General features: G+C 44.8%; 1 protein-coding gene across 3 annotated transcripts in view; it reads left to right on the forward strand.

Moving 5' to 3' along the window:
• CHD6 (chromodomain helicase DNA binding protein 6) overlaps positions 1–24050 on the forward strand; it is a 213559-nt gene extending 189509 nt beyond the window's left edge. Inside the window, exons 27-36 of one of the 3 annotated variants that reach the window (XR_004032897.1) lie at positions 85–145; positions 822–1038; positions 2507–2715; positions 4120–5691; positions 8840–8991; positions 9387–9593; positions 10541–10993; positions 11198–12855; positions 13870–13989; positions 20674–21640. Coding sequence is in view for 2 of the 3 variants with exons in the window: in XM_030825215.1 (XP_030681075.1) it covers positions 85–145; positions 822–1038; positions 2507–2715; positions 4120–5691; positions 8840–8991; positions 9387–9593; positions 10541–10993; positions 12664–12855; positions 13870–13989; positions 20674–21570 (4080 nt within the window). In the remaining variant the exon portion in view is untranslated. Of the gene's footprint in view, positions 1–84; positions 146–821; positions 1039–2506; positions 2716–4119; positions 5692–8839; positions 8992–9386; positions 9594–10540; positions 10994–11197; positions 12856–13869; positions 13990–20673 lie in introns of all 3 variants that reach the window. The other 2 variants (XM_030825215.1, XM_030825214.1) reach the window with 2 other exon arrangements.
• The last annotated feature ends 1267 nt before the right edge of the window (positions 24051–25317 follow it).

Consider the following 25317-nt stretch of genomic DNA (forward strand, 5'->3'; position numbering starts at 1 on the left):
TGCTTACTCTTTGCGTTTCAAGACTCTGAGCTGGTTTCTTCTAAGCTGCAGTTTTGCTGATGGGATGGCTTTATTTACCCCTAGGAGAGTTCCAGTGATGGAGGTGATGGCGTTTTTGGCGAAAAGAAGGATGACAGCCGGGCAGGTGAGACTATGTCCTTCTGAAGGCATAGGAAAGTAAGGTCTTAGTTTGTTAATTATCGTGGAGTTTATATGTAATTAATATGTAGTTTTTTAAAGAGGCTCTTTTAAAAAGCCACGTAAGTTTGACCTTCATCAAACTCCCCTGGAGTCACACATGGAGCTTTAGTATGGCTCTGGCTTCCTCTACCTGGCATTAAAATTTGAATGTGAAGTAAATGTTAACATCTTAAGTTAGAATAGGGTCTGAGAGGTAAAAACGAATTGCGATGACACCGATTTTTTTTTTTTAAAGAAAGGTTGCGGGGGTTGGTTTAGTTTGGTTTGGTTTTTGAATTTTCTGAATTCAGACATGACAGGAGCTTTGGTAATTGGAAGGCCCAGGCCACAAAGGATCTGCTCATTCCTGTGCTTTAGAGCAAGGTCTTCACATAACTTCTGCCACCACAAAAAGGCACTTCTGTGTTTGAGAGATAACAGAATTGACCACAACATAAGCTGTATCTAAGGCAAAATTGCAGCCCTTCCAGCCATGCGTTGCTCCTGGGCCAATTATTAAAACATAACTACTTTGAGTAAGTTATTGAGTCAGCTTTGTTTTTATTTAAACAAAACCAAAAGACAGTCACTCCTGTTTTAGTTCTGTTTGTAAATACTAATATCCTCACTGATGTTTGAAGCCCAGGATGGCTCCGACCCAGACAAATCGCCCTGGCCAGTTTCCTCCGCCCTCACAGCTCGTCTTAGACGTCTGGTCACTGTTTACCAGCGCTGCAACCGCAAGGAACTATGCCGGCCTGAAATTCTGGGACCAGGTAACCAAGGATATTGGGTTCAGGAAGAGATGTTCAGGAGAACCTCAGAAATGGACCTCATCAACAAGGAAGCCCAAAAGAGGTAAAAGCCAGTGGCCAAAGGGGCATGCTCAGCCACCCACTGGGTAAAGTTTTCAAAAGGTAAAGCTGGTAGCTTGGAGGGCAACTATATTTCTGTTCTCATGTGAAGTTAGGTTATCTCCAGAATTCATTACATTCAGCCTTCAGTTGTGATGGTGTCATGGTGACAGGAGTCTGATGAGGTCTAGGAACATCCTGTCTTTACAGTTTCCAGATTTTTATGGTTTTCTTACTTGACACTCTTGCCTAAGTTAAACCCCAGTCTCTGGGGATGTGGTTTAGAAACACCACGATGGAATGTGTCAGACCATTTCAGACCCCCTAATTCTTTTAGTAACAAAGGGAACAGTGTGCATTGAAGCTGTCTTATTATAGCTAAATCCTTATCAAGCCTTCCAGGGCAATAAATACCGTAAAATACAAGCCCAGAAGGAAGGAATAAATTACCAACAGTGACTTGCCCATCTGAGAATTAAGCTCTAAAAGGCTTACAGAAGGCCAGCATAGGCTAGGAATGATGCCACCAGAAGGTATCAACGAAGCTGCAATTCCTTGAGTCATATCTCTCTGTCCTTCTGATGAAACATCCCATGAATTAAAAGAAGACTGCATAACAAATTTAATTACTTCTCTATACTCCTGACTTACGAAATTTGATAGTTCAGGGAATATATTTCTTCCTTCTCGCACATCCCTAAAGAGAAGAACCAGAGCCACCTCTTCCCTGCTTCTCACTCTTTCTCTAACCCCTCACCCTGTTACCCCCATGCCTAGCTAGACTCCCTCTGGATTGGAGAGCACCCTGCCCAGGAGCCCCTCTTAAAGGCTATGGTGGCATATAATTATCCACCTCCCTTAAGTCATTGACTTACTCGTATAGGATATAAAGACTAGAGGACCTTTGTGTCCCAGAGAAGGTAATTGTCATGGACAACCTACCTACATAAAACTACAAAGAAAAGCAATATGAGATGGGGAGGCAGGGGTTGTGTCACCAAAGTAGTCACTTCCCTTCGGGACACCAGTAAGATGAGGAGGTTGAATTTAATGGTCTGGAACATCCCTCCAGGATTCTCTGCTTCTATATTGCCATACGGGTAAAAAAAATAAGGCTAGATATTTAAGCATATATAGTATTTTTAAAATCTTCATCTTCTACAGGCAGAAGTTAACTAGGAGATTCCTAAAATTGATGAATCAAGAGATAGCAAGTGTATACCTGGTTTAGAAATAGGGAGGTGAATACCAGAAGAAAGAGCTGAAAGATGTGGAAGTGATTACCTCTTTGGGAGTAGGATAATAGGCTGTTTTCATTATAAGCCTGTCAACCCAGTTTAACTTAAATAAAAATAATAAAAGAGACAAACCAGCTCTGCCTCCTTTCTTGACTTTATGGGCTCTCATTAAGCAGTTACTGGCTTTAAAAAAAGAAGAAAGAGCTCACTCTTCCTTTCTGATTAAATCTCAAGGTGGACTAGGAGAGAACAAGCAGACTTCTATAGAACAGTGTCTTCCTTTGGTGTTGTTTACGATCAAGAAAAGAAAACCTTTGACTGGACACAGTTCCGCATCATTTCCCGTTTGGACAAGAAGTCAGATGAGAGCCTGGAACAGTATTTTTATAGTTTTGTGGCCATGTGCCGGAACGTCTGTCGTCTACCCACATGGAAAGATGGCGGTGAGGAAACTATCAGTATATTGTCAGATGATACAAGGAAAGAACATTCTGATTTTCAAATTGCAGAATTACTTTAGGTATACCTATAAAAACTAGAGTCTACATGAGGAATTTAGGTAAAGATAAGTGGCTTTTAGAAATTCATAAACTTCTAATTGGGTCCACTTCATAAAATAAAATCTCTCTCCCAAAATGATGTAACTTCAGTGAAAGTTGAAATTCAGCTTAAAACATCACAGAAATATTGAAAGACTACTAACCACTTTCTCCAAAGTATAGGGTTTTTTTAAAGTCATGGTTTTAAGTCATGTTCAGATTTATCCTACTCTGAACTTTGCACCTTCCTTAGATTAAATCTTAGTAACTTTAAGTATTTCCTCACATGTCAACTTGTAACTATAGAAAGTAAGTGGCTGTCATTTAAATATCCCCTGATCCAATAGAGAACCCTTTTGAAAAATGTCTTCTTGGTTGGCACTTGCAACAGCTTCCTTCGGGCCTCCCTTTAGCCTCGTATTTATAGATGGAGTTCCTCTGGACCATGGGACTATATTTTAGGAAAGCTGAAGCAAACATTGAGCCTACTCAGTGTGGGTTCAGGGCTGATGGCAGCATGCACAAGACATACCAGCCTTTGCCTCCTATATGGCAGGGCTAAAGTGTCATCCAAGCCAGGGAGCTGAATATATTGGAAAGATGTGGACCTTGGAGTCACACTGACAAAACCTGGATTTAAATCCTGGTTCTGTCACATGGAGCAAGGTAGTTTATCTGAGCCAATTTCCTTTTCCTTGAAACAGGACAGGTATGATGATGGTATGGTGGGATTTTCATGTGAACTAAGAAACATGTATAAAGTACCTAGTGTAGAGTACAGTGGCATGATCACAGCTCACTGTAACCTCAAACTCCTGGGCTCCCAGATCCTCTTGCCTCAGCCTTCCAAGCAGCCAGACTATAGGCACATGCTACCATGCCCAGATAATTTTTTTTATTTTTTTGTAGACATGGGGGGTGGGGTCTCACTTTGTTGCCCGGACTGATCTTGAACTCCTGGCCTTAAGCGATCCTCCTAGCCTCTGCCTCTCAAAGTGCTGGGATTACAGGCGTGAACTACTACTATACTATGCCTGGCCTAGTACATGCTTATTTAAAGGAAACTAATACTATTTTCAGAACTGGAATTTTTATGCTCTTCTTTCACACCCCTTTGGTCTGTCCTTGTTTCATAAAAGCCTTCCATTCTTTTTCAGTTTCCTGTTTTGGCAAGGACTCACACACCTAAAACTGCCATGCTGAGGAGCCAGGGAGCTAAACTCCAAGACCAAAGATGCAGGGGCTCAGGTGGGCAGGGAGTGTCTGAGGCCACCTTCAGTGATAGGCTTTATTTCCCTTTCTCTCCAGGTCCCCCGGATACCACCATCTACGTTGAACCCATTACTGAGGAACGTGCTGCAAGAACTCTGTACCGCATTGAACTGTTACGGAAAGTCCGAGAGCAAGTGCTCAAGTGCCCTCAGCTGCATGAACGCCTCCAGCTGTGCAGGCCCAGCCTCTACCTCCCAGTCTGGTGGGAGTGTGGGAAGCATGATCGAGACCTGCTCATCGGCACTGCCAAACATGGGCTGAACCGCACTGACTGTTACATCATGAACGACCCCCAGCTGTCCTTCCTGGATGCCTATAGAAACTATGCCCAGCATAAAAGATCTGACACCCAGGCACCAGGAAATCTCTGTTGCCTTTACCAGACCAACTCCAAGTTATATGAATCTCTTACATTTACTCAAATGAGTAGGACTTCAGAGTCCCTTGAAAATGAACCTGAGAATCTAGTGAAAGTAGAAAACAGAGATGATCATCTCAGCCTGCCTGATATGACATGTGAAAACTTTATTTCTAAAGTTCAGGATGTCATTTCCATCAACCATGATGAAAGTCTGCTGCCTGAGTCCTTAGAGAGCATGATGTATGGTAAGAAGGTGCTCAGCCAAGAACCAGGCTCTTTTCGGGAGAGCCCAAGCACCAATATAGAATCTAGAAAAGATGTTATTACCATCTCAATAAGCAAAGATGGGAACTGCCAGCCTGGTGGCCATGAGGCAGAAATAGCTTCCGGCCCCACTTTTATGGGTAGCTTAGAAGCAGGAGGAGTAGCTCAAGCAAACATCAAAAATGGAAAACATTTGTTGATGTCTATTTCAAAGGAAGGGGAGCTCTGCTGCAGTGAGGCAGGACAGAGACCTGAAAGCATCGGCCAGCTGGAAGCCAAGTGTTTAGCTTCCCCTTCCTTGAATCCAGGAAATGAAAGTGGGTTTGTAGATATGTGCAGTCTTAGTGTCTGTGACTCCAAAAGAAACCTGTCATCAGATCAGCAATTAATTGATTTATTGGAAAACAAAAGCTTAGAAAGTAAATTGATTTTGAGTCAGAACCACAGTGATGAGGAGGAAGAGGAGGAAAACGAGGAGGAAAACTTAGCCATGGCAGTAGGCATGGGGGAAAGGCCAGAGGTATTGCATCTCACGGAGCCCACTACTGACATCTCGAGGGAAAAGAACCAAGGCTTCCATGCAGATGAAACCAAGAAAGGAAGCTTAGAGGTGGCAAACCAGACTCCTGGACTACAGAGGGCTTTCCCCCCTCCAGCAGCCTGTCAGTGCCACTGCAAACACATGGAGAGGTGGATGCATGGCCTCGAGAATGATGAATTTGAAATCGAGAAACCCAAGGCTTATATCCCAGATCTGTTCAAAAGTAAAACCAATACTATCACCATGGAGGGTGAACCCACTGCTATTCCATCAGAGCCGTTTAAAGTGAAGCATGAGCTTTTAAAAGAACCTTGGAAAGAAAGTGCAGAGGGGCAAAAAGTTTTCCCCACATATCCTCTCGAAGGAAGTGAGCCCAAATCAGAAGACGTGGATTTTGAGAATAAAGATGATTATGATAGAGACGGAAACTGCCATAGTCAAGGTACAGTATGTAGGATCTTGTGGTATTTTGGATAAACTAGTTCACACATGACGGGGGTTTGGGTTTTAGGGGAGAGAGTGCTTCATATTTTTACAGCTTCTGAAACAGACCTGCCTACCCTCACCAAAGAGCATAGGCCTTGGACTGAAAATTCGAGTAGCTTAGTAACTGTGGTCATGTTGTAGAAAATTGAAGAAGATCATAGACAATCATAGCACTTTGACTACCTCACTCATATAATTTGGGCAGGGGCTTGTGTGTTTTCATTCAATAGATGCTATGTATGGTGTTAAAGGGAAATAGTTTGTTCTTCCCCTAGATAAGGTGCTTCAAACTGGCTAAAGTGAAAGAGCCTTGGGATGTTAGGAACTTGCAGTTTAATATAGGGGCAGTTAATTTTTCAGGAACTGAACAAAAATACAAATAAATTTGATCTTTGTTAAGGTGAGCAAAAAAGCCATTTATTCATGTCATTGTCAAAACTGTGTGGCTTAAGGTCAGTGCATTTGGTTTAGATTCCTTTCAATAACTCAACAGAAATAAAAAGTTTACAACAATGAAGAAAATAGATCTGATCCTGTAGGGAAATCTTAGATAAGGGTTTAAGCTAGAAGGAATTACAAAATGTTAAGAATCTAGGTGACCCTGAGATTCTATGGGCTTTGCAAGAATAGACATACAGTGACTGTATCAGGGATCCTGAGGAACAACAGCAACAAAATGATTGTTAGCTGTAGTTTTAATTTTTTTCAGATCCAAGAAGGCCTATTAGGAGGAACAAAAAACCAAAAACAACTCCCTTCATGCCTGGTCCACTGTGGTGCTGAGGGGTGTAGACAGACACGTCGTGCCTTTATGGGGCACTGATTTTATGTTAAAGAGGGAAAGAGAGGAGCTAAGCTAAGTCCCTCAAGTTATCTAGCTTTTTTTTTTTTTTTTTTTTTGAGACAGTCTTGCTCTGTCACCCAGGCTGGAGTGCAGTGGCACAATCTCAGCTCACTGCAACCTCTGCCTCCTGGGTTCAACATCCCAAGCTGGGATTACAGGTGTGTGCTACCACGTCCAACTAATTTTTGTATTTTTAGTACAGACAGAGTTTCACCATGTTGGCCAGGCTGGTCTTGAACTTCTGGCTTCAAGCAATCCACTTGCCTCAGCCTCCCAAAGTGCTGGGATTACAGACGTGAGCCACTGCACCCAGCCTCAAGTTATCTAGCTTTTTATTTTTAAACTCCTCGTCTTGGTTTTAATTATTCAGAACTCTTGGGAAGAGTCTGAACCCAAATTAAAATTTACACACTAGCTAAGATAAAAACCAAGAAGCCAAATTGAAAGTAGCTTGATAGAATTGTAACCCCAGCCAACCCAGAAGGAGCCAGTCTACAACTATGCCTGATCCTCCTCACAGCAGGCCACAAAGCATTGCTGCCACGTGTTGAATTATAAAACCCACATTGCTTTTTGAACCCTGTTGAGGGTAAAAATAACTAAATTATCAGTCCTTGGAAACCCAGGCAGTCAAGTGAGTACAAGGTAAAGATAAGTATGGTTTAGAGGAGAAATTAATGTTCCTGAACTGGTGTCCTTTGATGGCAGCGTCAGCCTTGCTAAGTCAGTAGAGGGAGCAGTGACCTTAATAAGCTTTGGTGAGCATCATGTGCACACGTGGGTGGGAGTCCCTTTCACTGATGCTTTTAAAAGTGCTTTTGCAGACCCTGGAAGGGATCCTCCACACACATGAGGTGTGGGATAGGTAGGGCAGAGAGGATTAGCCTTGCTTTTGAGACTAGAAATCTATAATCCCGAAGGAGCAGTAATTAATTGGTACACCTGTCGGGGCCAGCCCCCAGGTCTCCTGGCTTTTTCCAGATTTTCTCTCTCACATGATTTTGCTTTTAAAAAAAACTGAAATTCAACTCCTCTGCTTAAAACCTTTCAGTGGTGGTCCCCCATTGAATCTAGAATAAAATCTAAATTTTCTATCCTGGCCTGCAGGACTCAGCGTGTTCTAGATGAGTTCCACCCCTCTAGCCTCATCTTTGTACTTTCCTCCTGGCCCTCACTTAGTTCCTCAGCATGTCCACAATACCCTTCCCTGTTGCCTCCTCGTCTTCATGGGAGTTGCTCCTCCAAGAGACTCTCTAACAACCTACTTGAGTAGGTTTTTCCCTCTTGTTCCCTATCATGGCACCTTGTTTCTTTCCCTTGATAGCACTTATCACAGCTTATAATTTTAGTTGCTCCTTTATTGTCACCTCTTTCCTGGCTGTCTTCCCTCATAGGACGGTAAGAACCTTGAGGACCTGGGCCGTATCTGTCTGGCTTATCCTGAGTCCACCAGGCCTAGCAAGGCCCTGTTTTTCATGGTCAGGTCGCTGCAGCTCCCTAGGAGACTTGTTGCACGTTCAGAAGTGAAATATCCACATTTCAAAGGATGGATGCTCCTTGTCATTTAACCAAGAAAGAGGTCAACAACTTTTCCTGCCTTAGGTGTTTTGCCATTTTCTGTTCATTTCCTGTAAGTGGATCTTTGAAGATCCATTCACATCTATCCATGATAAACTTTCACCATTACTGAAGCTTGAAAGAACAAGTTACATGTCCATTTCTTTCCATGAGAGAAGTAATTGAAATGTTCTGAGTTTCTTGGCATCTTTTTTACATGAATCAGGTGTGTCTTACCTTTGTTGTAAGCTTCATGACTTTCATCCTTTCTCATATTAATCACCGTCTTGCCGTGTTCCATTTCATAGACTGTCCTTTCAAAGATCTCAAAGTGTTAGAATGTTCAGCTTTCCCTTGACCACTACACTAAGTGAGAAGCCTCTTTGTGGTTAGTCATCTCCTTTCACTCTTGGATACACAAGAAAAATTTCCTTTCTCTTTTCTTTTCTTGTGTTGGGATGTGGATGCAAATGCTCACTAGAAGACTTGCGTTGGGATCCCCAGAGCAGGATTTGCTTTTATGGCTTAACTGATACAGTTCTCCTGGAAATAGAAGATATCATAATTAATATTCCATTTAAAATAAATTAGCACAGAATGAGCTAATTTAAAAAGGAAAAGATGAGGATATCCTAATCTCTCAGATCACTAGTATCTCACTACTACAATTAAGTGCCTGATTAATTTTTTAACCTCTTCCTAGATTATCCAGGGAAGTACTCTGAAGAGGAGAGCAAGAGCTCAACATCGGGCATCACAGGAGACATTGGGGATGAGCTACAGGAGGCTCGAGCTCCCACTATTGCTCAGCTGCTACAGGAGAAAACTCTCTATTCCTTCTCTGAGTGGCCAAAGGTACCCCAGAGCTTGCGTTTCCCACCCCCAAACCATTCTCAGCTTTGAATTATTTTTTTTAACCCTTTTAGAAATAGTTCTGAACAAGAAACTCAGACATGTTTAATACCTTTAAAAGATATTAGTTATGTAGCATTTGAACATTAAAGATACATGCGCTTAACTAATTCGACTGTAAGATGGTGTCAAATTGTCCTCATATTTATAGTACCATAGCTTTAAAATAAAAATCTTTTTTTATGATTTTTATTCTAAGGCTTATAAAGTAAGTATGTTTGGGTGTGCTCTTTTCTTATCGACTCCTTCTGGTGAAAAGCTTGACCCTGGATCTCAAAGGATTTTGTGAATTTAGGTAACTCGATCCTTATTCATCAGAGCTTTATCCTTTTTTCTAGGACCGCGTGATAATTAACCGCCTAGATAATATCTGCCACGTGGTGTTAAAGGGGAAGTGGCCCTCCAGCCATCAGTATGAGCCTTCAGGCACACTGCCCACCCCGGTATTAACCAGCAGTGCTAGTTCTCGAACCAGCCTCTCAGAGCCGGAAGCAGCAGAACACAGCTTCAGCAACGGCGCAGCATTGGCAGCCCAGATCCAGAAGGTGAGCCGGCAAGAATGGAGAGACCACAAAACAAAGAATGGTGGGCGTGTTCCACGTCTCAGTTGAGTTCATTCATTCAGCAAGTATTTACTGAGTGGATAGGGGTTTTTTTTTTTTGCCAAGTCATTAGTGTTGATTGGGGAATTTAGACTTTATCCTGTATGTAGTGGAGAGCTAGTAAAAGTATTGGAGCAAGAGAAGGCATGATGAAAGCAGGGGTTTGCAGCTCACCTGGAGTGGAATATAGCTTGGCTAGGGGTCCAAGCAGGAAATTGATAAAGAGAGGTTCTAGACCCCAGTTGGTTCAGAGTGGATACAAAGACAGGGGGGAACTGACAAAGATGACTCCATGACTAATAAATATATAAGGAAAGGGAAGCATGAATGGAACAGTGTGGTCGACCCTTAGAGAACTGAGCTAACAATGGAAGCTGATAGAAATTAGGGAAATCAAGGCAGGAGTGAGCGTTTTGGTGGGGTGATGAGTTTTGAGATACATTATTAACATGCTGGTTCTCATGCTTAACTGCACGTTGAAATCAGCTGGAGACCTTGACAAGCTAACGATGCTGATTTAATCAGTCTGGAGTGTATCCTGGGTACTGGGTTGTTTTAAACTTCCCAGGTGATTCTGATGCACAGGTGAGGTTGAGCATTTCTGAGTTATCATCTTGCAACACCAAATGTAGTTCATGGACTAGCATAGCAGCTTTAGTAGCACCTGGAAACCTGTTAAGAAAGCAGACTCTCAGGCTCTACCTCAGACCCACTGAAGTAGAATATGCATTTTAACAGCTGTTCGGGTTTGAGGAGGCCCGAGTTAGAAGAACTCCTAAAAAGATGATTGGAAATAATATGAGGCCTAGGGAAATCAGGGCTGGAGAAAGAGCTAGCATTCAGCCACTTGTGTGGCATTCAGACCTCTCTTGCTGTTTGTGTGTTCACAGGAGAGCTTCTTAGCTCCAGTATTCACAAAGGATGAACAAAAGCACAGGCGCCCCTATGAGTTCGAGGCGGAGAGGGATGCACAGTCTCGGGGCCTGGAGCAGTTCTCTGCCACCCACGGACACACCCCTATCATCCTCAATGGCTGGCATGGGGAGTCAGCTATGGACCTCTCCTGCTCATCAGAGGGGTCCCCAGGAGCCACATCCCCTTTCCCAGTGAGCACCAGCACCCCTAAGATTGGGGCTATCAGTTCACTTCAGGGAGCCCTTGGCATGGACTTGTCTGGGATTCTGCAAGCTGGCCTGATCCATCCTGTGACTGGACAGATTGTCAATGGAAGCCTCAGAAGAGATGATGCAGCCACGAGGAGGCGGAGAGGGAGGCGGAAACATGTTGAAGGAGGGATGGACCTCATCTTTTTGAAGGAGCAGACACTTCAGGCAGGAATCTTGGTGGGTACTGAGGTCATTAGATTAAAAACATTTACCTTTCTACACTGAGAAACAAACCCTTCCTCCTCAGGGACAAAATAATTTGTGGATCTTTTATCTCTATTTCAGTTGTCCTGCTTTATTTTCTCTCATTATAAGATGCCCTCCATCCTCTGTAGAAGTAGATAGTTACTAACTCATTAATGGCGCTTAATCTGCTTACAGCCTGGAGAAATGAGCCAGGAGGTCTTGCCATTTCAAATAGGAACAACCCCGCTCCTCCAGGGTTTCAGAAGAGCCACTGTTGACGGCACGGCAGAGCAAGATGGCAGGGTTGAGTGTGCAGCGGCTTTTCTCCGGGGTAGTGAGGCTCTCCAAGACTGGGGTATGGGAGAAAGAACAGGAGTCAGGGCTACCTGAATGTGATCCTGGCTCTTCTGCTTGACTTACTGGGTGACATTGGGCTACAACTGAGCCTCACTTTGCTCCTGTGTAAAGTGGGGCAACAGCATCTACCACGGAGGGTTGAAGATTCACGGAGATCATGCTAAGACAGTTTGTTCCAAACTCAAAGGAAATCATTTGCAAACAACAGAAAAGGTCAGAAACTGTATACCTGGCCAAGAGAGATCCCTTTTATGCTTTGTTTAATGCTTCATGTTGTTTTTTGGGTTTTCCCATTTACTGGATTTTGAGCTCCAAAACAGGAATCACATTTTATGTTTTCTTATTTTAAAAGCAATAATAATAGCTAGTACTTATTGAGTGCCTACTGCTTACCATGTTCAAGGCTTTACAGGATTATCTTGTTTGTTCCTCACAACCACTCTGAAGATGGGCTTTGTTATTCCCATTTTATAGGTGAGGAAAATAAGGCTTTAAAGCATTAAATAATTTCCCCAAAATTATCCAGCTAGTAAGTGACAAAGCAGGAAACCAAACCAAGGACCTTGTTCTCTATTGGCTGAGAACTTCACTACTAAGCCATATTGCTTGGGTTATGTCTTCCTCTTAGACTTTCAAAGTAATTTGGGAAGCTGAAGTGACACGTTCTTTCCCTGCTCAGTCCTGCAAGCTTTTAAGAAGTTTGTTACCTTTTTTAGATGTGCAACACCATAGTTTTTCTATAATGATCATAGAATTCCAATGGAATGACCAATAAAAATTTTCCCCCTTGTCGTCGGAGTATTTTTTAAATTTATTAGTGCAAACACTTTTTTAGCATTGTCATTGTTATAGACCCCATTATAGGCCTTAGTAAAACAGAGGTAAGACAGGCATTCAAACTACAGAGGATGAGTAAATGGTGGTGTGGCATTTTCTTTATGTGAGAGAGCTAGGAACCAAGTGCTGTGGGGACAGGAGCTGGAGCAGTGAGTGCTGCCTGGGACAGTGGGCAGTGGTGACAGAGGAGGAAAACTGAATCCGGCAGTCAGGATGGAGTTAAAGTGTACCAAGTGGACAAGAGCGGGAGAGGAGTGCTCAGGTGAAGGGAACACCAAATCACTTGCAACAGTTTATGCAGGCGTGGGTCAGTGGTGTGTGTAGGGTTCTAATTCAGGCACCCCAGCTGAGTAATATCAGGGTGGAAATAGATGGAGTGATTCAAATAACACCTTACATGTTTTCTTTCTTTAGAAACTAATTTTCATTCTGTCGTGATTATACATATTCGTTTTTCCTTCATCCAGGAAGTCCATGAAGACCCAGGGCAGGCCACCTTGAGCACCACACACCCTGAGGGGCCAGGGCCTGCCACCTCGGCTCCCGAGCCAGCCACAGCAGCCAGCAGCCAAGCCGAGAAATCTGTTCCCAGCAAGAGTCTGCTTGACTGGCTGAGGCAGCAGGCTGACTACTCCTTAGAAGTTCCTGGCTTTGGGGCAGTAAGTGTTTGTTGGTGCTGCCTGAGATCACTGTTTACTTCCTGCCAACTTGTTGCTATTTTTGATGAAAGCATGCTGAGGGCAACCAGGAAGTTGGGAGCTGTTTGGGAGAAATCTCTCAGCTGACAACATCATGTTAAAGGACTTTTGTTTTTAAGTTTAAATTTTGATTCAATTCTCCAGTAATAGAAATGATAGCCCATCTCAAAATACTATGCCAAAAAGTAGACATGCAAAATCCTAAGAGGACAGAACTTGTCCCCTGTCCCCACAAAAATTGCCACACAGTATCATAAGCTCATAGAGAAATCTTTAGGTTGCATAAACTCTGCCACCTATGAAAATGTTCCTTTGAATTCTTTTCAAGTTAATACTTTCCATTTGTGGTGGTCAGGGGACGGTCTGTCCTTAGTTTTATGGTTGCTCTGCTTTAGGACATTCCCTTCAAGTCATCTTACTGCCTTTGTCCTAAGTCCCTCAGACTAGACATTTTTAGGAGAGGACTCTTGAGCACAGATGTCTTTTTTGGTTTTTCTCTTCTCACTTGCTCTTCTACCCCCCACCACTGTCTTTGTCCTGGGTGCACCTAACTAATAAGATACGTAGGTAGAGAGCACACAGGAAGAGGAGAACACATTCACAGATGTGCACCCTCCAGAGACAGGCGAAACCAGCCAGGCAAGTAGCAGTGATGATAAAATCCAAGGAAATGATCAAGAGGAAAAGGCCAGGGATTAACAGGGCCCTGGCAGCCTGGTGAATTGGCTCAGGTGTTCTAGTCTGGAGAGCCGGGGGCCCACACAGCCTGTTTTCCAGCTTACTGTAGGAACACTGGTGCTTCAGGAGAGAAAGCCTAGGTGAGGCCAGGTGGCTATTTCCTTAGTTTAACGTGGCCAGCTCCTATGCAGACAGCCATTGATGAGAACAATAGCAAAACCAGTTGAAAAGCATCAGCCTCATCAGAAGAATCTGGGATAGCATGTTTTGTAATGTTGGTCTCCGTTTTCATCCTAGAATTTTTCAGACAAACCAAAGCAGAGGAGGCCACGCTGTAAAGAACCTGGAAAATTAGACATCAGCTCTCTGAGCGGGGAAGAGAGGGTTCCTGCCGTCCCCAAGGAGCCAGGACTGAGGGTAAGGAAGGCCACGTGAGTGTGGGGGCCAGGAGGAGCATCCTGGTTGAGCCGTGCCTTATACACTTGAGAGAAAGCCCCAGCTGGGAAGGGGTTCACTGGGAGACATCTTTCAAGAGGACTGGAAGCCAGCACAGGAAGTTGATTAGCAGCAAGAAATGGTGCTGTGGCATTTTTGAGCACTCTATGACTCCCAGTGGTCATTTGTTTTCAACCCTCACCTACAGAATTGTTTGTTAAACCATTGCCAAAGCTTGGGTTTGTGTTTTGTTTCTCCTATTTGTAGAGTTACGAGGGGAAGAAATTTTAATCTTTGTCAGTGAACAAAATTCGTTATTGGAAGTTTTCATTTCCTAATTTAGGTTTTTATGGCTACCATTTAAGACATTTCTTCCTGGTCCAGCCTCACTGGCAATGAAAAACAGCTGCCTCTAAGCACCACCCTTTTCCTATTATAGCATCATGACACTGGAAGGGACTTCAAAGACTTCTGCAGAATACTTCTAGGGTAACGAATCCAAGTTAATTATAGTTTACAGATGAGTACAAATTTGGACTACAAAAGTCATAACCTCTAGGGGGCGGTAACAACATTTCAACTTGAAAATGTGTTGCGCTTGGGCAAATTATACATAAATGTGCTTTTAGCCTCCTAAAAGCACTTTCTGCCCGAATAGGGAGCTTCTGAAGATCCTCGTGGGGACTTTTGCCTTTCCCAGGTTGTTCCATAAACTCAAGCTTTCCTGAATGCCTTCTCTTAAGTACTCTGCCAGCTACATCTTTCCTGGAGTAGGAATTCCCTTCTCGGTGGGATTGCTTGAATGTGATTTCTTTTTATAGCTCCAAAAGACCGCCCACCCTAGTCATTTCCTCCTCGTGCAGAAAGAGTTTGGCATTTAATGTTCTCAGGGAACTTGTTCCAGAGTTTGTCACCTGGATTACCGCTGGTCTAGTAGCTCCACCAGTAGCTGTTGCTCATCTCCATCTGCTACCACAGCCCCTTTGGGGGAGACTTGGGTCCTAGACAGTTTGTCACGTTGGAGAAGCTGCCCTTTTTTCCCCTCTTGCTTTAGTCTCAGAAAATGTCCCTTCCACCCTTTTCTTAGGATTCTTCCCCCACTTTCTTCCACTTGCTTGAGCAGTACGAGCTGGTTCACCTTTGTTTGTGTCCCCTCTGTCTTTCCTCAGCCCTTCACACTGCCTCCCACCTTCTCCTTTTGTCTCGGCACACGATGTCTCAGATACGCCATCAAGGGAAGATCTCCGGTTCTTGCTTTGTTGTAGTCTCTGAGCTCTTGCTTTAGAGATGTGTCAGGAAGAGCCACGTAGTTCCCCCTTGGCTTGCTCGTTTCTTTCTCCATGTCTAACCGTTTCCCTCATGTTCCTTGGAAATTAGTGTTCATCCCTCCCTACAGATGCTGACCCTTTGCCAGAAAACCCATTTCTAAGCTATTCTTGCAAGCCAGCCTCTTCCCAGAGATGTGTTAGCCTCCTTTATTAAATAAACACACTCCCTGCTTCAGAGGCCCTTTTCCTGCAATAAGGCAAGAAGGAGACCTTGGGCAGCTCAGCCTTCCCAACAGGGGCACCCGTGTATCTCCTGCAGCTCCTCTTGGGACAGGGCCTTCTAGGGTACACTGTACCCTTTTTCTTTGCCATAGATACTTAGTCCATTCAGACTACCATAACAGAATACTGGGGGGCTTATAAGCAACAGAAATTTATTTCTCACAGTTCTGGAGACCCAAATGTCCAAGGTCAAGGCACTGATAGGTCAAGGCACTGGCAGATTGGGTGTCTGGTGAGGCCCCATACCACATCATCCAGACCAGTGTCTTCTCACTGTGCCCTCACATGGAGGAAGGGACAGCCAGCTCTCATAAGGTCACTAATTCCATTCTGACCTAATCACCGCTCTAAACCCCCCGCATCCTATTACCATCACCTTGGGGCACAGGATTTCAACATAGTTATTTGAAACATTTATAGCAGAAACCCTACCCCTCTTTTTAGAAATAGATTTAAATCTCACAAGGAACTCCTCCTCCCTTCCTTCGAGCTCACATGGCCCTTCTGCCATACGTGCTGTGGTTTGGACGGGTGGTGTCTACAGAATTATCATAGCGCAGGCTGCATGGAAGGTTGTGGGATTCAATTTTTAATGCCCAGTACCTAGTGGTTACTCATTAAATATATGTATACACACACATATACTTAATATAGTTTATATATGTAAGTTACATATGTATATATTGGTTTTACCTATATGTGTATAGTTTTGAGGTTTTGCTGGGCCATTTGACAGTAAATTGCAGACATGACATATCACCCCTAAATACTTTAGCATGCATCTCATAAAGAACATTTTCCTGCATAATTATTGCCCTTATTACACGTGCATATTAATAATACTTGTTATCTAGTCTATATTCAGATTCCACCAGTTATCCCAAAAATGTCTTTTAGAGCTGGTTGTTGTTGTTTTGGTTTGGTTTTAGGATTTTTAAGTGAAGAGCCACACGTCGCATTTTGTCGAGCTGGTTGTGGTTGTGTTTTGATTTGGTTTTAGGATTTTTAAATGGAGAGCCACACATCGCATTTTGTCGTTAGGTCTCTTTTCACCCGGCATACATTTGTTGGATGAATGTACTAACCTTTGGAGGAGAAAGGAAGTTCTGGTCACCACCTTCTCTTAACTCCTCCCAGAGTTAAGTTTTAGAGTTGGAATAATGCCACCACGCATTGATGAGGATGTTCTTGGGCTGGAATGCCTGTGCAATTAGATAGAAAGCAGATTTGCCTCCAGTGTGCTTGAACATAAGGAAGCTCCTTTTCCTTGTTCTCTTTGCCCCCTCCGCAGGCCTTTCCTGGAAGGGGAAGCAGGTTTGCTCCCAGGGTATAATTACCGGGAGGGAGAGCTGCCAAAGCCTGCCTGGCCGCTGTGTGTGGTCGCCGCGCTGCTGGGAGGGGCATCTGACTGGAGTGGGCAGCAGCTGGTGGCTGGGGTGACTCCTCCACAGGACATGGTTAAAGCTGACTTCCTTTGCCAGCGCTCTTGCTCTGCTGCAAATTAAGAGCATTCTCTTTATCCTCAGGGCCTTTCTGCTACTATTCTCCACATCTAGAGGGGAAGAAAGATCAGCTTGTGCCTTCTAAGCAAGTTCTCATTTCTGAAAGGACCCACCATTCTCTCTACACCCATGGTTCTCAGCAAGGGCAGGGAAAGGATGCTTTTGACATCCCAGATCCTGAGAGTGCTACTTGCACTTACTGGGCCAGGGCCAACATGGCCAGAGGTCCTTTGGGGCATAGGCTGGTCCTAGATGCCCTGAGGAGGGTCTCAAAGCATGTTGAAGAAGATCTGATTTATAGCAGATTGCTTGAAAACAAGAAGGAGGCACCATTCATCAAGTGCTGGGCTTGTTTTCTTCATAACAGAAAGACCTCTGAGGTGGAATATGCCCCCTCTCTCTGGAGAGTTATGAGAGCACATCTGTGGATGTAAAGGAAAGACACTCCCCAGCATCTTTCTCTGCCTTTCGGTTGTAGGTAGGCTGCAGGAAGAGGGCTCAGAAAGGTATGTGGTCAAGTTGTGGTTACCCTGGCTGAAGCGCCCTGGGCTGTGGTGCCATGCCAGCAAGGGCCTGAGACTGTGCTGTGTAGACAGAGTGGCTGACCCAGAATGAGGTGATTTGCATTGATGAGCTCAAGACAGACTGGTGAGAAATTATCCTTTTAGCCTGGCCCTGATCCATCAAGTCCTACTGTCTCTCTTTAGAAACAGGAACCAGCCAGGAATTGCTTCACCAGTGATCCTCCCTAGAGCCAGAGTGGGCAGTTGCCAGCCTAGCAAATTGCAAGTGGCAGGTCATGCTGGGAAGAAGAGAGGGTGTGGTGTGCTGTGGAAAGAGGCCTGGGCTGGGAACCACAGGGCCTGCGTTCTTACCTGCTCTGTCCCTGACCAAACTGTACCCTGCCTACCCCCACCCCCACCCCCACCGCCCCACTTGTGAAAACGAAGGGGACTAAATATAACAGTTTCAGGGATTTCTTCCAGCTCTGTGATGCAAACCAAGGCTTTTTGAGAAGAATTTTCTTAAAGTTGCCATCATAAAGCTTTTTTGTCTATGATGAACTGGGTTTTTTTTTTTTTTAATATTCTTGGGAAACTGAAGGACAGGTGTAGAAGTTCAAAAAATATTTCTGGGGACTCAGAAGCATTCGGATATGCACGTTTTCACACATCTATGAATCTGTAAATTCTCTGTAAAGCAGGCATGGTGATAGTACTGACTCCACAGGGCTGATAGACTGATTTGTTGAGATGCTGCTGGAGCCCTTCGTACAGTGCCTGACACATGATCAGTGCTTCCTTCATGGCGTCTCACACTCTTCTGCTGCTCATCCTCTTATCACCACCGCCTTCCCTGCTGCCTCTGACAGCCGTTCCCCTCGCTGCTGAGTGCCCACTAGTGTGGGAACCAACACAGTCCAGCTGCCGCTCATTTGGGACCCACCACACACACGTGTCCTTACAGCCCGTGAGAACCTGAAACCAGTGCCACCAACTAAGGTTACAGCTGCCCCTTAAATAAAAATCTGGTGGGTCTTCTAAGGATTTGCTTATTTCCCGGGAAATGCCCGGGCTGCCGAATTAAAGTTAAAAGTAGGTGCCGTTAGGCAGATTGTAAATAGATTTCTTAACTGCCCTCAGGCCTGGTGGCCAGTCAGCCCAGAGATATCCTCAGCTTCCCTGGCTTCTTTCTCTACGTTCTGTGGGGTTTTTCTGGTCATTCTGGTGTCTCTCGGTGGACCCACACCTCCTTTCTCACCCCAAGAGTGTGCCCCATTGAGAAGAACAGCCAGATCCCTGTCTCTGATTCCCACAGACAAGGAGGCTGTGGGCTGGTGGAGCCTCAGCTGCTGCTTGTCACATCCCCACCCCCCACTCTGCAGACTCTAGTGGAAGGGAAGGTATTCCAAAGGAGAATCCTGAAAAGGCCGCAGGTGCAGCCCGGGAGTCGCCTCAGCAGCCCGGAGGCCTCACCCCTCACCGTTGAGCTCTCCCGCCTCATGCTGCTCCGTAGGCTGCGCATTCTAGCCTTGATGGTAACCATTGACCTCAGTGGAATCCAGTGTGACAAGATCCATTGAGGCCACTCTGAACATTTTGCTTCACCATTGCTGTAATCAAAGGGAAGGGGGTAAAACAACACTGACTTTGTAGCAGGAGCCATATGAAGAAGATGCCCAGGCAGTCAGGAAGGGCGCCAGCAGGGGAGGGCTTTGTCCTCAAACTGTACGCCTCCCCTGTGTGAGGAAACGCTGAGACTGCTGAACTGCACAAGTACAGTTCACCTTTTTTAATACCATGGGCATGTACTACTTGATAAACTAGCTGATAGCAGTGAGGTGTGGAGGGCAATCGAGAGAGAGAAAGGCATGCAGTTCTCTAGGGGCACAGGGACTGCGGCACTAAGTCCTGAAAGAAATCGCTTCCCATCTGTAGGAAGAAATTCTCTCTCTCTCTAGGGATTACAAATTCAGAGAAAGATTCATCGTAATTGCAGTGGTTTGTTTACGCTTCAGGGACCAGGTTCCTAGCTGCATCCTCTCTGCCCTGCAGAGCTCCTGAGCTCCACTCTCAGGAAGGAGGGTGCGGGGCTGCAGCCTGCGCCTTCCTCTCCAGATGCTGCTGGAGTGATCTGCCCTCCCCCATGATTCTGTGCAGCTCAGCCATCCTGATGGGTTATGGGAATGTCCAGTGCAGGTGCCAGATCACCCATGTTGAGGGCCCAGGTCCTGTCACAGTGTGGTCCACACGGAGCGGAAGTGCTTTACTGCAGAGCTCTCTGCTAATTAAGAAAATTGGAGAGTGAACCTCCAAATAGAGAAAAAATAGATGGTCTCCCTTAGGGAGAACCACCACTTATTTTGGTGGCAGTTTCCCCAACAGTGTTCAATAAATCCTTCATTTCTTCAACAAACGTACACATCCCATTGTATTCAGAGAGGAGTGGGGCATACACACAATAAATAAATAATGTGCCCTTAGCAAACACTGCTTCCTATGGATCAGGTAATGTATTAAACACGTCACTTTCAGTGACTCTAAAGATAGGTACCATTGTCCTTTTTTACTTAAACTGAGAGGCTAACTGACATGTCCTGAGTCCCACAGCTAGGAGGTTGCAGTCAGGATTTAAACTCGGGTCTGTCTGGCTTCAAAACCCTGTCTTACATATTCTGCTTTGTTGCTTCAATAAAAACCTGTGTCAAGAGGAAGGCAAGTGTTGGGACCTGGTGAAGGGGTCTCAGCCAGAATAGTCTCACTGAGAACCAGGGCACTTTTAGTGCTTTCTCCAGCTCCCCACTCTCTTCTGCCAGCTTCTCACAGACTGGATGCCACTTTTGCCAGTCAGCATGTTGGAATTACCAGTGGGCAGTGACAGGTGCCCTAGTTGTGCCCATGCCACAAAATGCTCTCAGCTGCTGAGGGAGAAGCCTGTCAGGTACAGTCAGGCGGCCGGAGAGCTGCACAAGTAGGCGGGAGGTGCTCCTTGTACTGGGAACCCTTCGTGCAGCTGGAGACAGGCCAGGCCAGTGCAGAGCCCTGGTCATCACCCTCAGCTGACCACCTGCCATCCTGTTGCCTTCAGCATTTTGTGTTTCTTTGTTTTACCAGGGGTTTCTTCCAGAAAACAAGTTCAATCACACCCTGGCTGAGCCTATTCTTCGAGATACGGGTCCCCGCAGGAGGGGGAGGCGGCCTCGGAGTGAACTCCTGAAGGCTCCTTCCATTGTGGCAGACTCTCCCTCTGGAATGGGGCCACTGTTCATGAATGGACTGATTGCTGGGATGGACCTGGTAGGACTTCAGAACATGAGAAATATGCCAGGCATCCCCCTCACCGGGCTGGTGGGGTTTCCAGCAGGCTTTGCCACGATGCCAACGGGTGAAGAGGTCAAAAGTACCCTGAGCATGCTGCCCATGATGCTGCCAGGCATGGCTGCTGTGCCCCAGATGTTTGGTGTTGGGGGACTCCTCAGTCCACCCATGGCAACCACCTGCACTTCCACTGCTCCGGCGTCTCTATCAAGCACAACAAAAAGTGGTACGGCAGTGACTGAAAAGACTGTGGAAGACAAGCCGAGTAGCCATGATGTGAAAACAGACACTTTAGCTGAGGACAAGCCTGGTCCAGGTCCATTTTCTGATCAGTCTGAACCTGCAATAACTACTAGTAGTCCTGTGGCTTTTAACCCATTTCTCATCCCAGGAGTATCTCCTGGACTCATTTACCCATCCATGTTCCTCTCCCCTGGTATGGGCATGGCTCTGCCAGCCATGCAGCAGGCCAGACACTCGGAAATAGTAGGTCTGGAGAGCCAGAAGAGGAAGAAGAAGAAGACAAAGGGGGACAACCCCAACTCCCACCCAGAGCCTGCTCCCAGCTGCGAAAGGGAGCCCAGCGGTGATGAGAACTGTGCCGAACCCAGTGCCCCTTTGCCCACAGAGAAAGAACATGGGGCACAGGCTGGGGAGGGGGCACTCAAAGACTCCAACAATGACACCAATTAGAACTTTTTTCATTTAAGAAATTATTGTGACTTGTAAGTTTCTTATCCCATAAAGGTTTGTTACTTCCCTCACTTCACCTCCATAAGAACCTGTGTTTCCATAAGTAAGATTACCTACCTGATTTCCTGTCTGAGAACTATGGTAACAGATGTTAATAGTTGCAGGGTCTCACCACTTCATTAGATAAGTGTGGTCTACCTAGTCTGGGAGGCACAGGATTCTGTCATCCAGTTCATTCCAGCAATCATAGTTAATACAGTACTTGGTGACACGCCCTACCCCCTTCTCTTCCAAGTTTCCCACTCACTTGAGGAGGAAAAATGGTAAAAGAAAGCTGTCTAGGGATTTACCATTGAAGGGCCGAAGAACAGAGACAGAGAGGAGCTCTTTTTCTGTGAGCTAGGTTGCACAGGAAGAATGTCACAGGGAACCAAAAAGCACAGAAAAAGGAAGTGCTGGTGCATATTTTTGAGTTAAAATATTTCCCTATTTTATCATGATTACTAAGTGAGTAGTATAGACAAGTATATAACTAATGGTTGAAAATACATATATTCAGTTCTTTATAAAAAACAAACCTTACCGGTAGTAATATAATTTCCCCCTTCATGGTTTTTCAGACACCTGCAGCAAGAAGAAATACTGACTGACTAGGCATTATTTTCTATACATCCCTCTCACCAGTGAAAAGATTCCTCTCGCTGCGAGAAAGCTTTACCCACCATGAGTTATTGCTGGCGACGGGGGTGGGGCAAGGACCCGCGCTCCGTAGAGCTACACGCTGCTTCACAAGCACACGGCTAGCGCTCTGCTCTCACCTGGTTCGCTTACAGATTTCTCTAGCCATTAATTTGCCTCTCTGTGTTTAAAGAGCACCAGGACTGAATGGATTTTCACTTCAGGCTTTCCTTCACCAAGAATAAGGCTCTTTCTGGAGCCTGCAGGAAGACAGTTGCCCAACACTTTGACACTTGCTAGTAGGTCCTTTGATCAAGAGTGTCTGAAGCTGTCAAATGTGTGCCACCCTTTATAATACAGCTGTGAAAAGTTACTCCTCCATTAATTTCCCCATTCTGTTTATATCTTACAGTTGGACCCAAATTCCAAATTATCAGTTAATCGAAACTACGTTGCAAGTCAACATTATTTTCTCTTCTTCCTCAGCTTCTCCATGTTTAGGAACTGAGAAAGAACCTGCCTAAGCAGCACTTCCCCATGTCCTTTCACCTTCATGTTAACATCCCTTCTGATGGTCTCTTCACAGGTAGTTCACACTCTTGAGACTTGAAGTAAGCTCATGGTTCAGTACTCTGGGGGCGCAGGGCTGCGCAGGACCCTTGGAAATGTTGCAAGTGTTACTAGTACCAGTTTCACTTTTTGTTGTCACAATTTACTGTATTTTTTACTTTTTCTGTTACAGTTTTGCTAATTTATCAGAAGGTCCAAAAGTTTGACATAACTATTTCATTTTGCATTATTTATTTATGATGCTTTTGTCATTGTCTTTTATACATTTGGGATTATAAATTATGTAAATGTTAAAATGAGCATCTCAAAGAAGTCTGTTAAATCATGACTGAAAAAAATCAATCAGATGTATCTTCAAAAAGTGGAGTCCCAGTTTTATGAATCAGAGATATAAACCAGAAATTCTATAACTGATCATAGAAGATGAATCCAATAATTGAACAAATCCTATTTAATGACATCCTTGTAGCATAGATGGTCTATAATGCTGACCACAGATTTCTTAGAAATGCTGCTCTCTCTATTTAACTAACATTTTGTTCAGTTTTGCCTCCAGTGGAAGCAGAAAGGGTTTTTTCAGCTGTTAAATCCTAAAAATCAATATAATTTATTTATGTAAAAAAAAATAACTCAATCAATATATTTTTGAACCTTTTAAGTACTAATTTTCTTTTTATCAAGTAGAAAAAAAAATGTATTTGCCCTAAATCCTTAAAATACAAATGCTATAAAAATTCCTGTATCTTGAAAGCCTTACTGCAAATGAGTATTATAGACATCCAGCAGAGTCTGGTTTTCTTTGTTGTCGTTGTGTTGTTGTTGTTTTGTATGGAAAAGCTGCTTTCCCCGGGTTCCACTTATAACCTCCAGTAGGTCACAGGGTTCAATGTGGATCTGACTTAAAAACCCACCAGCATGCTCAATCCCTTGTTATCCTTATCGAATCTGTATGTTAACTCTCTGGGTGTTCAGGCTTCTATTTGACTGCTGTTGTGACCCTGTTTGCAAAATGAAAATGACACTCTGTGGATTATTTGCTCTGTAAGGCACAAGTGCTTCTTATGATTATTTTGACGTTTCCAAGAGCAAAAGCCAAATTTAAACTCTCTTCAGCAAACTTGAGCCTTTTCATCTAATTCCATGTCACTCACAGCCATAACTTTCCTTGATCATTCTTCACCCCATGTCTTACATAATAAATTGTGGTCTTGATCCTGGATTTAAAAACAAAAGAAAAAGTTTAAAAGTCACATTTGTATTTGAGGAATTCAGTGGCACTTGGGTGTCTCCTGCTGCCTGGGGCATTGATGAGTGCATGGTATGCCCACTGTCTTTCTGATGTGTCTGATCCGTGCTGGGCACCCTACTGAGGACTTGTTGAATATTCATCATGAGGGTTGACTTGGCCTGTCTCTCGACCAACTGACCAGAACACCTGGTTAAAACATGCCCTAGAAGGGAGTCGGGGCTGGGCGAGGTGGCTCACACCTATAATCCCAGCACTTTGGGAGGCCGAGGCAGGCAGATCACTTGAGGTCAGGAGTTCGAGACCCACCTGGCCAACATGGTGAAACCCCGTCTCTCCTAAAAATACAAAAATTAGCTGGGCGTGGTGGCGGATGCCTGTAATCCCAGCTACTCGGGAAGCTGAGGCAGGAGAAACGCTTAAACCTGGGAGGCAGAGATTGCAGTGAGCCGAGATCACGCCACTGAACTCCGTCTCAAAAAAAAAAGAGTTGGCAGCACAGCATCCTGCTCCACAGACTCGAGGCCTGAATGCTCTCAGCTGGTACATCCCCAGTGCCACTTAAGCTCCATACCAAGAGTCCCACCTCAATCACACACCTGGAATGTATGGGGGAACTAGACTTGCATAGGTTAGAGTAGGTTCACAAAACACAGGATCACCAGGGTAGCTGAAATTCTCAAGGTTTTTCAGAACTCTGCTCCTGAGCATGGTGTCTCAACCCCAAAAGGGGTGGGTCAGAAGTTATCGATGAGGCTGGCAGGAAAGTGCCAAAGCCTCTTTCAAGGCTGAGCAAGAGACTGACCCAGCCTCATCTTGTTGGGTCCCAACTAAGCACCACCAGATGGGTGCGTGAATGGCCTGAAGCATGGATGGGCATTGTTACAGGAAGGCCTTAGGTTTTCTAGGCCTCTAATCAAGACACAGGGAGCCCTCATAATAACAAACAATAAGTAGTCAAGGGTCTTGGTTTCATTTTTTTACCTAAAACCCTGTCCCAGGAAATACTACCTTGTACAAGGACAGAATAGGAATAGTTGGTTCAGCACACTGGACTACTGTTGGTGTGTGTTTGCCATTAGTGACCTCATTTGTCCTCACAGCATCTTGGGCACGGGGTAGAGGGATGCCAACATCGAATTTGCCTCCTGAAAGCCAGCAGAGGCTGCCAAAGCTATCTTGTCAATCACAAACAGCAGAGCTGGGCTAGACCTCGCAGTCCCGCCAGCTGGGGAGACAGCACCCCAATTTTG

The sequence above is a fragment of the Nomascus leucogenys genome, chromosome 13, assembly GCF_006542625.1.
Source record: "Nomascus leucogenys isolate Asia chromosome 13, Asia_NLE_v1, whole genome shotgun sequence".
In the NCBI taxonomy this organism is placed as follows: domain Eukaryota; kingdom Metazoa; phylum Chordata; class Mammalia; order Primates; family Hylobatidae; genus Nomascus; species Nomascus leucogenys.